Source organism: Pteropus alecto, unplaced genomic scaffold (assembly GCF_000325575.1).
Source record: "Pteropus alecto unplaced genomic scaffold, ASM32557v1 scaffold306, whole genome shotgun sequence".
In the NCBI taxonomy this organism is placed as follows: Eukaryota; Metazoa; Chordata; class Mammalia; order Chiroptera; family Pteropodidae; genus Pteropus; species Pteropus alecto.
Window position 1 is genome coordinate 30,805 of NW_006437748.1, and position 16,397 is coordinate 47,201.

At 30.8% G+C, this 16,397-nt stretch overlaps 1 protein-coding gene across 1 annotated transcript in view; it reads right to left on the reverse strand.

Annotated features, from left to right (window-relative positions):
• LOC102885755 (protocadherin-15) overlaps nucleotides 1–16,397 on the reverse strand; it is a gene marked incomplete at its 3' end in the record, with an annotated part of 563,452 nt that overhangs the window by 29,591 nt on the left and 517,464 nt on the right. The window contains exon 27 of the mRNA XM_015591761.1: nucleotides 879–1,006. Within this exon, the coding sequence (XP_015447247.1) occupies nucleotides 879–1,006 (128 nt within the window). The remainder of the gene's footprint in view (nucleotides 1–878; nucleotides 1,007–16,397) is intronic.

Below are 16,397 nucleotides of genomic sequence, written 5' to 3' on the forward strand. Positions count from 1 at the left end.
GAAAGAAAGGCAAATGCTCATGTGCAAAACTATAGGCAATCAATAGCTGGTTCTGCTCAGGGAAATATAGGCTTTATGCATATATATTAATAGCTATTTTTAAAAAAGTTATTAAAATGCTTTTAGAAAATAACTGTAACTGAGAATCTAAAATGCTCTAATTTCTAAACTTTTATCTTAAATGCAAATAATATTTATCAATTTATTCCTTAATAATAAAACCATTGTAACTTTATATACCTTGAATCATTAAAAATTCTTAAACTTAGCTGATAGTAACTAATTTGGAAAAAATGGAAATTTAGCAACTTTAGTATTGGACTGTATTTTTTTTAAATTCTGTTTGTAAACAGATTTTTTCTGACATATCTAAGTTTTTAAATTTTAGCAAAGCACTACAATTTGTAGTGTTGTTTTACATTCATATAGCTAGCATTTTGAATTTTAAAAATTATTGTATAAAAATAATTTTAGAAGTTATTGCATTATTTCTTCTATTAGAAAATGGCAACTTTATATTTGCCACTAGAAACTCCATCATGAGAATCTTTGGAGTTATCTGGAATAAAACCTATTAGAAGCATATAAATCTATGAAGAAAACATACATTTTTAAATATCTTGTTCAGTAGAACACATCATAAATAATTTGTTCTTATTTTTGTAGTAAAAATAAAACTAAAAATTTTGCTTAGTATTCACTTCATAATTAACCTGCATTTAGTTTGGCTAATTAAACTCATATATCTCAAAGTTAAAGATTTTGTTTAATCAGAAATAAATACTCAGTTAATCCAAACAACATGGTTATAGTTTATCTGCAAAATTTAAGCACTTCGCTTTTACTTTAGTTTTGTATCTTAATAAATTTGCTCATACCTTAACTCTTAGCACAGAAGCAAACATTCTTGCATCTTCAGATACACCTCCAATGTAGAATTTTTTCTGAAACACTGGAGGATGATCATTTTCATCCTGAATCTCAATATATACTTTTGCTGTATTACCTAGAGGATAAGAAATAATATATTTTTTACTGGTGGTTATTTATTCTAAAAAATACACTGAAGTAAATACTTATTGTACTTTATTTTTTCTGAAACAATAGAAATCGCTTAAATCAAAAAAAGTCATTCCTAAATGACATGTCTAATACCATAAAATTCACAGAGGACACTGATAACGATGCTGTTGCTATTTTTTTTAATTATGACGCGTGGTAATTCATTTTACTTGATTTAATAGGCACTAAAACATTGTATTCTAGTAATTTTAATGATACGACTCAAGTGTTTATGTTTACAAACACTTCGCACACATTACCAAGTACACAAAAGTGACACAAATATATAAACACCTTACGTAGTAATAGAAACTTCCATAAACAATATATATATATACACATGTTTTATTCTTTTTAAAATTAAATTTATTGGGGTGAAATTAGTTAATAAGATTATATAGGTTTCAAGTGTACAATTTGATAATACAGTATCCATATATGGCATTTTATGTTTACCACGGAAGTCAAATCTTCTGTCATCATATATTTGAGCTCCTTTACCCTTTTCTATTATGCCCCTTTCCCTCTACTAATCACTAAACTGTTGTCTGTGTCTATCAGTTTTTGTTTGTCTAGTTTGTTTTTGCTTTCAGTTTTACATCTTAAAATAATGTGGTTCTCGACTTTTTCTGTCTGGCTTATTTTGCTTAGCATGATTATGTCGAAGTCCAATCATGTTTTCACAAATGGCAGTATTTCATCTCTTCTTATGGCTGAGTAATATTCCATGTATACATGTACCACATCTTCTTTAGCCAATCATCTATTGAAGGGCATTTCAGTTGTTTTCATGTCTTGGCTACCATATATTCTATTTATGCATTTTGTAAACTCCAGAGAGTGTACAGTAAAATAATCATTTAAAATAACAATTTAGCAGTTATTAAAAATCTCTAAAATTAACATTTATAGAAACATGTAGATAATATTTAAGCTATCGATAGTCAATGATCGTAAATTTCCTATAAAATAATTTATCCAACTTAAACAATTGAACTTTTTCCAAGCATTTTTATGATATATTCATCTAATGAACAACATTGTTAGAATGTAAAATATCATGTTTCCATATCAATTATGTTTAAGTCCATGTTTGTTATGAGACTAATACAGAATTTAACCATATTTAATTTAGTGCTTTAAATAAACCACGGAATAAAAATTATGATAGTATTTCTATGCCATAAATTATGAAAGCAAGTACAATTATGGAAAGATAATTATAGTATGTATTTAAATATCTAAATTCCATTTAAAATTTTTTATCTGCCAGGTTTGGGCACCTTTAACTTTATATGCATAATAACATTAATAACAATAAATATGTATATTTATTTAATTTATGTACTTATCTCAGTTTTTTAAAATTGGTTGCTCTTCTTGTCTTTAACTTCTTTTCAATATGGATTGTGTTAATTTTTCTTCTTGATTTTAAAAACATTTGATCAAATATTTAATTTGTATAATTAAGTTTTATTTGAATTGAATCATTAATCTCTGTTGCTGAACTGTGCAAAAAACAATGTCCTTTTATTTGTCTTGAATTTTCCTTTATCTACTTTAAGAAATAGTCTCTAGTTGTCAGTTCTCAGATTTGGTCAGAAAACATAAGAATGTCTTAAAGATACAGTACCTAAGCTAGAAAATGAAGGGCAGGGAGGGCAACATGGATGAAACTGGAGGGCACTGTGCTAAGAGAAATAAGACAGAGAAATAAAAATAAATACTGTGTGATCTCACTTATAGGCAATAAAAAATTTTAAGCAAAAACTATTGAGTCAGAGCCTAGGTCAAATATCAGTAATTCCCCATGTATCTTGTGTGACCTTACACAGGTCACTTACCCATTTTGAGCTAAAGTTTCTCATCAATAACCTAGTAATCATATATAACTAACTAGATTAAATGAGGAAATACATGTAAGGCATTAAATACATGGTAGCTTCACTATTTCAAATATGACTCAAATTATCGACTCAAGGTGAAAGTATTAGTAACATTACTATTATCATTATCATCATCATTGTTATCATTATTATTATCAGAAAGAGGAAGAATATCAATGCAATGGAATTAAAAAAATTCTAGTACTGAGTTATAAAAAAAATTGGGGTATTATATAGGGAATATTAAATAATATAGTAGAAAATACATATATTTTTACTGTAAATAGAATAATTTAAATAGTAATAAACACTATTGGAAAATATAGAAAAAGTGTCTTTTTAAATATTCATACTTTTGTTTACATGGCAAGACTACAAATTTATAGAAAATTCATTTTAAAAAGTCAACAGAGTCTAAGAAAAACAGACACACTATAAATTATTTGATGTAAAAATATTCTGCTGATATTACAAGCCTATTAAGAATGACTTTATCTTAAAATGCAGAACCATAGCTGAGGCAAAAAGTATATTTGAATAAACCATTAAACTGTGTATTTTTGACATATAATTAAAAACAAAAGTATATATTGAGCCCAAAGCTGTTTTATTTACTTAAGAGCAATGATTGATAAATTTGGTAAAATATATGAATAAATAAACAAAAAAAGTACAAGCCAACAGCAACAACAAAAGATTGGATTGTGGATATGCAATTTACTAAGCTCTTGAAAATGTATGTTGACTGTAGTGACTCATATCATGTAGGCAGTCTTGAATTGTCATACATACCCCTATCCACACTCACACACACAATCAGAAAGAAATATTATGGCCTTCTTTCTTGAGACTACAAAGTAATTAAGGTTAAATGAGATCATAAGGGAGAGGCCTTGGTCCAAAAGGATTAGTGTCCTGGTTCTTGACACAGAGCTCCTAAAATCTCTTGTAAATAGGGGTGGCAGGAGAACATTTTGTTCTAACATTTAGTCTTTGACCTCAGTTCTTAATATATAGCTCCTAAGACTTTTCTAATTTCCTGAGTAATGGGAACATCTGATACTGAGCTCCTAAATCCCAGAGAATTTCCTGGGCAATATGAATATCTTTTGTTCTAATGACCTTTGGTGGGTTTCAGGATGGGTGCTGGTTACAGAAAGAACAAGTCATAATTAGAAGCTTTAAACCTTCATTTCTCCACCTCACTCTCTGAAGAGGGAAAATAGCTGAAAATGGAGTTAATAATCGATTGTGCCTATGTGACGAACCCTCCATAAAAATCTCTAAAATATGAGGTTTGGAGAGCTTCCAGGTTGGTGAACACATCCACCTACCAGGAGGATGATGCACCTGAACTCTACGGAAACAGAAGCTTTTGAACTGGGATGCTCAACACTCTTACTTTAAGTATCTGTTCATCTGGCTGTTCATCTGTATCCTTTATTACATCCTTTATTGCATAATAAACTGGTAAATGCAAGTAAGTGTTTTCCTGAATTCTGAGGGCTGTTCTAGAAAGTGACTGAATTCAAGAAGGGGCATTGTAGGAACTTCTGATTCACAGGCAAGTTAGACAGACAAAAGTTGTGGGTCTCCTGAGGATCTACTGTTTTGGATAGGCATCTGAAGTAGGAGGCAGTCTTGTGAGACTGAACCTTAACTTGTGGAGTCTGCACTAACTCCAGTTCATATTAGAATTAAGTTGAATTGTAGGACACCTAGCTGGTGCTGCTAAGAATTGCTTGATGAGTGGCAAATCCATACATCAAGGTGTGATAGTAGTGTGAGAGTAAAGGAGAACACAAGTGGAGTGTTTTTTTCCTATATAGTACATATTAGGATACTAGCAAACTTTTGAAATCATTATACTAAATCCTTTGGAAAGAGTAAAAAAAGACTTTTAATCTATAGGATATGACTTAGTAGCTGAATTGATTCATCCTCATTTTGCATAAGTGTAGCTTTGAACATTTTTAAGAAAGTTATGGATCATATCTCCATAAAAAGGACTAGTAGCCATATGTAATGACTTTTCATTTTAGAGCAGTCATGTGCTCCAAGGATCTCATTAAGAACTGCTGCTTTCAAACACCTTTTGTAAAACAAACTAGATTTTCAGAAATACTGGAAGAGATAAGTAAATTACAATACATCCACATAGTAGAATATTAAACAGTCATTAAAATGATGTTTTTGAAGAATATCTAATGATATAAAAATATTTTTGATATACACAAACTAAAAAGAAAAAACCCAAGATTAAAACCAAAACTCCATGTTCAAAATTATGTGTGTGTGTGTGTGTGTGTGTACATGTGTGTAGCCCTGGGAGAGGGACTTAAATTATGCAAATTTTAAAAACTTTCAAAAGTATAGGATTATAAATTATTTTCTTCTTTATAATTTTCTTAATTTTTATGCAATGATAGTACTTTTATAATTAAGAAAAAGAATGTTAAATATGTTGAAAGACTAGAGGGAAAAGAGAAAATATAAGTTATAAAGTGTAATATACAAAAATGAAAAATCTTTGGTTCCTTTCTATGTTTTTTTCCAAAAAGTCATCTCTTGCATCTAAAGAGACCGGGGAGACACCATGAGAATCTTTACTATTTTTGCATCAATAAGCCCTAGCTGATGCTAGTTAAGCATACATTATTTTCCCCTGAAAATAAAAAGAATTTGCTTACTTGTCTGTCTGTAAGAAAATATTTCCTGAGACATATATGATTTACTTGTAAAGATTTAACCAAGAAGCAATGACTACAGAGAGAAGTAACCTTGCAAAACACAATCTAATTATTCTTTATCCATATAGCTTTGCTTCATTCATTAGTTATCTGGTACACAACACATTTAATAATTAGAATTTTGCAGAAATTTTAGAAGCAACACAAATTGAAGTAATTTAACTACAACTACTTAATGCAATGAACATGTTAAATTTAGTCCTTAGAAAGTATTTAATGAATTCTTGTTAAATAGGGGCTTTTAGCTCCTGCAATTTTCATTATATTCAAACATTATCTTTAATCTTTCCAAAATTTCTAAGAGGAAAGAAATTTTTTAAAGCATTATAAACTTGTAAATTGTGAAAAGTTCTAGTAAATCAGCTATTTAAATTTCTAAGCATCAGTCTCAGTAAAAATACAAATTAAATTTTCTTTATGATAGAAAATGATATATAGCACTATAATTTTTAAGTAATATGCCACTCTTTTACATCTGTCCCTACCTGCTCACCTAAATAGTTGAGTCAATCACATTTCACTTTTTTGTTTTGTCTGTCGTCATACTTCTCACTTAAATTTTTCAGTGAACCACATTTGGCGTCTAAATTGGTTTTTGAAAAGGTAAAGTAAAATCTTTTGCTTTGTCTGCCAAACATTCCTTCCTTCATTATTTTGGACAGAGAACTCCCATTTTTTTCCCCCTTGAGTTACTATACTTTAATATGTCATGTGCTCTTAGTGAAACTGTCAATCACAGTGCTCTGAACTCCACCCTTGGCCAAGGGTACATGTACAACGTAACACAGGCTAATCAGATGCTCCCCCTCAGATACTTGATCCTTGTGCTTAGCTATATGATCCCAGGTGTCTCAATGGCACTGCTCCCCATAAAGCAGGTGTTTCGAGCTTCTGATCAAAATTGCTAAGGCTTATCTGTTTTCTTTGTCCTTCCTTAGATTTTTTTCAACTTTTCCTTTGTGCAAGCCACAAAATATTCTTTTGGTAAGTTCTTTATAGTTTGTTTCCAACCAAATAACCATTCCAAGTACAGTTGGGAATGACCAATTTAGTCCGTATCAGAGAATAGGGGCCATATCTCCCCACCTACAGAAAGAGTTTGCATTTTCCCTTCCAAAGTACCAAAAATATTATAAAATAAAAATTTTCCACTTATTGGTCAAAATTTAATCAAGTGTTATAGTTTTCATATTTTCTCCTTTTCAAAATGGATAATTATATTATTATGACCATTAATTTGGGGGGAAATGTTGTCCATTTTGCTTATGCATTGTCTGATTGTCGATAAATATCAGGGTACTCAAATTTAAAGACTCTGAAAGGTATGACTGCTTTTCTAACATGTCCCAAATTACAACCATTCGTTAAGTAAAGAAATTAGAGAAAAACACAAGGAATCCTATATACAATAATTAAGAGGAATGAATGAATAATTTTTAGTATATGATTGCTATATTTTTAAATGTCATTCAAACGTATCATAGCTAGTAATAACAATAAAAATAATAGTAATAATTTTAGCTTTTTAAATTGGGTATCATTCTAATAAGTACTTTGCAGATAATATTTTGCTTAAAATTTTCAAACACCCTAAGAGGTGTAGTAATATTTATCCTGATATATAATGTTGAAGATTCTAAAGCTTAGAGAGGTTAATAAAGATCAAAGATGTATATGAAACCCAGCCCTGTTTGATATCAATGTCAGGGAACTTGAACAATTTATTACATTAAATTTTTAGGTACCTACCTTTTCTCTACTATTCTATTAAGGTAATTTTTAATTTGAGTTGTGCCATTGGTAAATTATAACATTTTTTAAATAAATATTTTTAATAAAATTTCTCTTTACCTCTTGTCCTTTAATCTCATGTATATCTTAGCATTTATGGAATAACATCTAATAGGAATCTTCCATTGGTTAATTGAGATCTTGGACTGGCTAGAGTATCCAACTGCCTTATGCATTTTAATAAAACATAAGCATAGCAATCTCTATCAAGAAATCTTGATAGAAAGCATATGCTGTAAATAAATAACTGAGAATAGACTTTGAAAACTGAAAGCGACAGCATTTAAAATAAGGATTTCCCTTAAATTGTTTGTCTGCAATTATTTTCAAGATATTACATGGGGGGCTAATTAGGTGCAAGATATCAAGAGAGAGCAAAACAGGAACGAGATTGACTAATTGAACTTATAAATGTTCCTGGGATAAAAAATGAATTCGCTTTGGAAGAAAACTTGTGTTTTGAATAATGATTAAAAAGAATGATAAACTAAATTTATGTTTATTATTTCTGAAACATAAAATTTTCGTATGATATATAAATTAAACTGAAATGCAGGACTCAAAAATATAAAAATTAAAAAATCAAGAAATATTTAAGATACACAAAATTGTTAATTGTTTATTGCGTAGATAAAAAATTAAGTCAGGTTTTCACAGGAAAATTCAGGTAGTAAATTTTGAAACACAAAAGAAAGAATAATTCATATCGTGAATACTAAAAACATGCAATATTGTATTTCATCCTACATAAATGTTAAGTTGGCCTCCATGGCGTCAATTCCAAATTGCAAACCCTAGAAAGATGTGGTATGTCATCTAAGAGCTCAGACCACACAAGCAAAGGAAAGAAACACTGTCTTCAAAAGGCACTTTGAGGCAGTGTCTTCATTTGCACCAGAGTATGAGAATTGTTTATTATAAAGTATAAGAAGAAAAGGAAAAGTTCCTATTTATAATTACCTACTGTAATTTCAATAAATATTGTTGCTATTTGAAATTAAATGTAATTACTGCGTGGTCAAATTAAGTGTCATTGAAAGTATTTTCTTTAGTCATAAATTTTCTTGAACATCAGTAATGTTTGATGTTTTCACCATCCTCTACATGTCTTGAAATTCTTCCTTTCCTTTGGCTAACAGGCCATCATTACACATGTTAACTATTCTTTTCCATGGCCCCTTCAGTGGCTGTTTCTTTCTCTCATTCACTAAATGAAGGGCTTCTCCAAACTCAGTCCTTTGCTCTTTTCTCCTGCCAGTCTCTCAAAGAGACATGCCTAGATGGCCCTGGAGGCTCATTAATTCTTTTCTGAGAGATAAATGTGTAAGTAGGTCATTGGATAAGTGTTGGTTCAATGGAGCTAAATTGCCTCTCCCTGGTACAAGTTGCTTAGCTTCATCAGCTCCCCTGCTTTAGGATGTTTCCTTGACCAGGAAGCTCCCACTGTTACATGGTCAATGCATTTTTCCTTACCTCACTTCCAAATTCCCTTTTCAAAATGTAGAGTAGTAGTATTTAAAGTCTGCTGCTTTTAGCTCTTTTTATGGTGTGTTTGGGTATGTACCAATTAGGTTCTTCTCTCTATGGGTTAGGGAAGCGCAAGAGATGCTTTTTTTTCTTTGATGCCTTTCTGCTTGATTTCCCAAATTAAACTTCATTTTATGTTTATATCATGTGATGCTAGTGGCCTTCTGCATAACAATTCTTTGGCTTAAGTAATCATTTTATATGATTTCTTCCAAAATCTCTATGCCCAATTCTGAATATCTTTCAAATTTTCAGTTTCTTATTTCCAACTATATTTCTGATTTCTGTTACCTAGGATCAAAAGTATAAAATTATCTTTGTTTTATTCCTTTCTCTTCATCTCCAGTCATCAATTCTCATCAACTTTTCTTTTGTATATGTCCTATATTTTCCCCATCTCACTGGCTATATTGATCATTCTATGTGTTAACTTGACTGAACTAAGGGAAGCCCGGATAGCTGGTGAAATATTATTTTTGAGTGCATCTGTGAGGGTATTTGGGATTTGAATCAGTAGACTGAGTAGAGAAGGTCACCCTTACCAATGTGGGTGGGCATCATCCAATTTGTTGAGGGCCTAAATAGTAAGTACAAAAAAGTGGAGAAACAACAAATGTGCTCGCTGCTTGAGGTTGACAATCCATCTTCTTCTGCCCTCTGACATTGGCATTCTTGGTTCTTGGACCTTCACACAGACTAGGGCTTACACCATTTCCATTCACTCTCCTGGTTCTCAGGCCATTGAACTTAGACTGAAATTATACCAGCAACTTTCTTGGGCCTCCAACTTGCAGACAGCCAGTCATGGTCATGGCACTTTTTAAGTCTCTGTAATCATGTGAACCAATCCATCAAAATAAATTTATCTATATCTATGTCCATGTCTGTCAATTTATCTATCATCTCCCTATCATCACTCTCTTTCTCTCTTTCTCTATCTCTCATCTATCTATCATCTATATATCTATCATTATCATCTATTATCTATCTATCAAACCTATCAGTTCTATTCATCTGGAGAACCCTAAAATACTAGCCCAATGCTTATTCAGGCATAGACTATTCTTTTAATCTTTATTCTTTCTCTTTCCAAACTATCCTACACAATGGACTAAACTTTGTCATGTTATTTCTCTCCCTAAAAATAATCTGCAAGCACATCTTCTCTGCATTTGTATTTCAAATAATTGTGAAAAAATTAAAGCTGAAAACATACAGGTAGCATCCTATACACTCAGATTTCCTTTTTCTATTTCCAGATATCTTAATTCTGTAAATTTGAGGAAAAGAAGTACAAAAAAAATATTTTTAAACAACCACCTCAAGTGATTAACATTAGGTAATTCAAAAACCATATTTTGAGAAACACTGCTTTATGATGTTTCTTTTACTTATCTGTCTCTCATTTCTGTTCTTCATGAATTCATTGGTACCATTATGCTGCTCACTGTTCTCTGAATTCACCTTGTAAATTTCTTTCCCCAAGCCTTTTCTTCTAATTTTCTCCCTCAATCCTTTCTCATTCCTCTTCCACCTACCCTAATCAGAATCGATTGCATTAAACAAGACCACTTATTGCTTCAAATAACATTTCCACATCCTTCATGAATCAAGAAGCTATTTAATTCACTGCAGCATTTATTTTCTTTACACCCAAACCATGCATGTCTGTTTGTCTCTCTTATTGCAATTGGCCACATACTTCTTTGGTGTTACTATTTATTTTTATGCTTAAGCATCATAGCTTCTCCACTAGAATATAAATTCTTTGAAGACAATGATGTCATCTTACTTATCCCCTTACCTAACTCAGAAAAATTCTTATACTTATCAAGTACTCAATATATCATTTAATGAAAATAATGTTTCAGGAGCCACATGACAGAAAACAGATTCATATTACATGTATTTCAAAAATAAAAGAAGCATAGTTGTTGCAAGTAAAATAAAAACTTAAAAAGTATTAGTCTGTAAGAAAGGTTTCATATTTGCATACACACACAAACACATATAATAATTACTTGGTTTACTTTATTCTTATAAATATCTCAATGTGTCCATTAATATAATTTAGGATAGTTTTTTCTAAAAATAAGATATATACCTTTCCTGCATAATTAAATAAGAAATAAAGTCCAAGTCTTGTATCTCTTATGTAAATTATCTTGATGCTACATAATCGTAAGAATACTAGCATTAGTCAAAGATTAATAATACAAGAGGACCCGCAAAGCCTTTGTCAATCCATGTAATGTAATCAAGGATAATGAGTAATATCTGATCTCAGAATCAAAAACAGCACAATCTCAGTATCCTATGTTGTACATATATTTACTATTTTTATCCTTGAAAGAAGCAGTTCTGTTATTTGGCCATATATCTAGCATTTTATTATAATTTCTTATGTTTAATTCATAAAATGTCTTTGTAAATGTAATGCAATGCATAATCACTGAGAAGAGTTATACAATGATGTTTCTACTAATTAGTCTAAGTCAGAATTACATAAATTTTGGCCAAAGTCAATCATAACAAGCTCTAAGAGTAAGTACAATATGCTTTTTGTATATAAATATTAAACATCAAATGGTAAAGTTCAACAGAGCAATAGATAACGTGACAGCATTTCTTTAATAGAAAACATCAGAGCATGCACTGCGGGGTGAAAAAAATAATTTTCCTTATACTTTCTAAGGTCTTCTGGCTGGACTAAAATCAAATTAACATGGGAAATTAACAGGACAAAATGACCAAATTTACTATACCCGTAAATATAAGAGTTCCATAAGAATATGAGACCAGATGACAGATTAGGCAGTTAAGGCTTAAATGACATCTTGGGCTAAGAAGAAGAGGGGAGTTGTGGTTTGGGACTTCAAAGGGCAGGACAGCAATTCACATGGAGATGGAAAATCAAATGTTTGATAAACAAATGTTTGTTAGGCAGTCTTTTAAAATGGGACACAGAGAAGACTTTGATCAAATGGGCATTGCTGGTTTCTCCCTATCATACCTAGTTCATATTAAATTATAGGTATCTATGATAATAGCACCCTTCATGGAGCTGGTACTCTAACTTCCTTTAGGCAGTTATGGGGAAGTTCAGAAGTTTTTCCTGAATCTTTATTTTCTTAAAAATAGCCAGCTTAAAATAATCAGTACCCCAAAAGACATATTCTGGGATGCCAAATTCTGCTTCCCCTCAGCATCAAACATAATTTACTAGGTAAATTATCTATTGTGTAGGCAAAGGAGTATTCACCATTTTCCCCTGAAATAGATCTTCTCTATCTCCATGCTATTACCTATACTATTTTTCCTTCAGGATCCATCTCAAATTGTATCTCCTCTGAGATCACCCACATAGTACCTGTGCTCCTGAGATGGAAAAAGCAATACGAAATTGGATAATATTATATCCTTGCCTTTGAGAACTCATAGGCCAGATGTATTTGTTTCCCATGATACAATGAATGATTAAGGAAAGTTTCAAAAATGGGATGATGTTTAAGCTGAGCCTTGTAAAGTAGGAGTTTATCTGTGAAACAATGAGGAAAGGACATTTTAGAGGTAATAGTGCAAGCAAAGATAGCAAGGTATAGTTCCTTGAGATTAAAGGAAAATAATCAGTGTGGAAATTGAGAAACACAGTAACCTAGGAAATGTCAAGCAAAACAAGATCAAGCAGCTCACTGAAGATGAGTGAGAAAATGAAACCTCTGAAGGTTCATTCTGTTTATATTTCTACTGTATGGTTCTTTCCCCTATATTTTATTCTATTACATAAACATAATGTTGAAATTTATTTTTTGCCTTATTAATAAAAAGCTTTTTTTTATTTCCTTAGCATATTCAACCAAAAAATTCAGCAGCTTGTTAAGGATGGTCAAAATAAAATATGTCACTGAGAGAAAAGAATGTTCACTTTTCATTTGTTATGAGGTAAAAATAAATAAAATGAATCTAACAGCTATACTAAATCTTTAGCAAAATATTAAAAATACTAGTGCTGTCTTATTTTATAATGAAAATCTGACCTTGATTATATAACAATAGATTTCAAAGGGTCAGTTACTGCACTCATAAACAATATGAATGATTAATATATTTAGGAGAAAATTCTGATAATTTTCTTCCATATTTTTAATGGTTAAAATTAATTTTATACTTATGTTATACAAAAAAAATGGCTTCAGTTTTCCATTTATGGAAATGTTGCTATTTCTGTAATGCGTCTGATTTAACGAGTTTCAGCTCTTCTGTGCATAGTTTTATGTGCACAGTGACTTAGAAAATGGCAAGCAAAACAAGATCGGGAATCCCACTGAAGTTGAGAAAATGAAATTTCTGAAGATTTGTCCTATTCACATTCCTTCCTTCTACGTGGTTCTTTCCCACATATTTAATAAGGTATAGTTTGCCTCTATTGAAATGGGAGTTTTCTACCATGAATGGGTATTATGCTCAGTAAAATAACTCAGACAGTGAAAGACAAATACCATATGATTTCACTTATATGTGAAATTAAAAAATAAAATAATAATTAACAAACAAAACAGAAACAGGCTCATAGACACAGAGAACATTTTGATGATTGCCAGGTGGGAGGAGTTTTGGGGGAAATGGGTGAATGGAGGGAAGGGATCAAAAAGTACAAATTGGTAGTTACAAAATAGTTATGGGGATGCAAAGTAGAGCAAAAGGAATATAGTCACTAATATTGTAATAATTATGTATGTGTCAGAGGGGTACTAGATTTATCAGGGTGATCGAGTCAAAAATTATGTAAATGTTTAATCACTATGTAGCACACCTAAAACTAATATAATGTTGTATGTCACATATAATTGAAATATTAAAAAAATTCTTAATAAATGGGAGTTTCCAATTGCATAGCTCTGGGGCTTTATTATCAATTAAATGATTACTGGTCCTAGAAACAGAATATAAGGTTGCAAAAATATCTGTGAACTAGTGAATGATATCTATTTTGAATTTCAAATTAAATTCAGACTAAAACAGCTAAGACAAAATTAAATTATTAACTATATTAATTAAACAGATGTTCCTAAGAATGAAAAAAAATATAACTCCTAAGTTTTGGCCCCATTGTTTACTCTTAGTATAAGTTAATGAAAACCAGTTTATTAATTCCTTGATTCTTAAATATTTTAATTGTAATTATACATGGAAGCCATATAAAATGTTTTCTTCATGAAACATAATTTTCCTCATATTACATTTGAAGAAATATATATTATACTCTATAGTCTAATTAAGAAAGGCAAATCACACATCACTGTCACCTGTTCAATAAATCAGTTTTGAGAATACTCCAATGCATTTGGATTCACAAATGTATTAATAAAATTCCATTTTAAAATTACATTTTCAACTAAGCTATTTTTCACAATTGAATCATTTTCTTGGAGAGATAAATTTGTTTTATTAAAAATGTAATTTTCTTATCTGTGTATATAAGACGCCTAGAATATTTGAGAAAAAAAATCACAAAGGACATTATGGTATCAGTTTTCAAAGTAATATCTAAGTTTTAAAGTAATAAAGTTTGAATAGAGTTTCTAAAACTGTGGCCATATATTTATATTAGAAATATAAGGCCTTGAACATACCTGGAATATTAGGACTGAAAAAATAACATAACATTCTGCAATGTTGTTGTTCAAGTTATACGAGGAATGCTTTTGTAAGTCAGTTAAACATGAGCAAGGAGTCATTAGCATTATTTGTCACAGACCTTCTGTTTGGAACTAGAAAAGCCAAGAAAAATGAAATGTATTACACATTGTATCCTAAAACATAAAATAAAATCAATAGCATTTGAGTTGTTATATCATCAGTTTAAGGTTTGTCTTAATTGTCTTGTCTTTTATTCCTGATTGAAAGGTTAGTTATTGGATCAAAACACAATGACATATTTATAGAAAGCTATTGTTTTTTTCTTCTACACTTAATGATAATTATCATATTACCATAAAAGAAAACTTGCACTTCAATTATAGCACTCCATAAATCAAACTGAGCTATAAAGATGCGTATTATTGCTTTTGTTCTACAGAAAAATATAAGAATGTGGATGATTTTGTGGCAGTAATATTGATATGTTTCCGTGAAAGTTCTTCTGAACACAAGTTCCTTGACAACTTTTCAGGACCAATAACATTCTGTCCTGAACCCAGGAGAGATTGAGTTGGTCTGGGGAGACAGAGATCGTAGACAGGAACAAAAGAGAATTCATAATTTTGAAATAACATATTCAAAACATTAATGCATTCACATTTATCTTTCATTCATAGAATGAAGATAATTATTTGATCAAAAGTAATGAGGGCCAAAAAAACATGAGAGCCAAAGAAGAAATTATGGATATCTGACAGAATGGGACCAGTAGAAGAAAAATAAAAACTGAGAATCTGGAAGACCAAAGGGTTTGTGGTGAAGGACTGAGAAATCAATCTTCACTTCCCAGCTATATTGGAGGGAGAGAATCCTCTAAAGCTCTTCAGAGTCCCTGTCATATCAAGCACTGGGAGGCAGCTCCTAAACACATTCCCATAATTAGGACATTTTACTGGCTCCATCTGTTGTAATGACTACCTAAATCATGACAATGAAAAAATGACGTCTGCTATGGCATAGGAAGCATAGGTGGTATATATGCTGCATATTTGCATACTATTAGCCTGATATTCGAACCCTTCATAATCTGGCCTTAATTTTCCAGACTCACTAATTCACTGGACAAAATTTTATTGAGTATATTCATGTGCTGTGCATTTTAAACTATTGGGATATATCAATACACATAGACAGAAAATTCTGCCCTCATGGAGTTTAAATTCATAAAAAATGTTGTGACTATATTCCACACTGAAATATCAGTATGCTTAATATAGACATATGAAATATAATCATAAGTCTATTTTTTTCTTTTCTACTATCTCCTATATTCTGCTGATTCGAGATAGTCTTTTCTTCTGCTGTCAAATGAAAGCTCAAGAAATCCCATGAGTACTTAAAAACGTGGTTCTAGTTAATAGAAAGCACTGTGATCATGATAAGTTTTAAAAACAAAAGATTCTCTAATTCAACATATCAGTCAATATTTCAAATTTCATTTAATGGTAAATTTTTTCTCTTTCTCAGCTAAAATGTGTTCTTGGAAAGTCTACTGTCTTTAGAGAAGAGATAAAAGACTTCCTTTTTCTCTATTCATCATCTCCTTGCTGTTTACTAGAAGCAGCTTTTTTAACTCAGATTGCCATCATCTGCAGTTGGAAACTGAGGAGAAAAAATTGGTAAGATAGGGAGGAAAGTTCCAAATTAAATATTACTCTTGTGAAATGGTTGAACATACTTT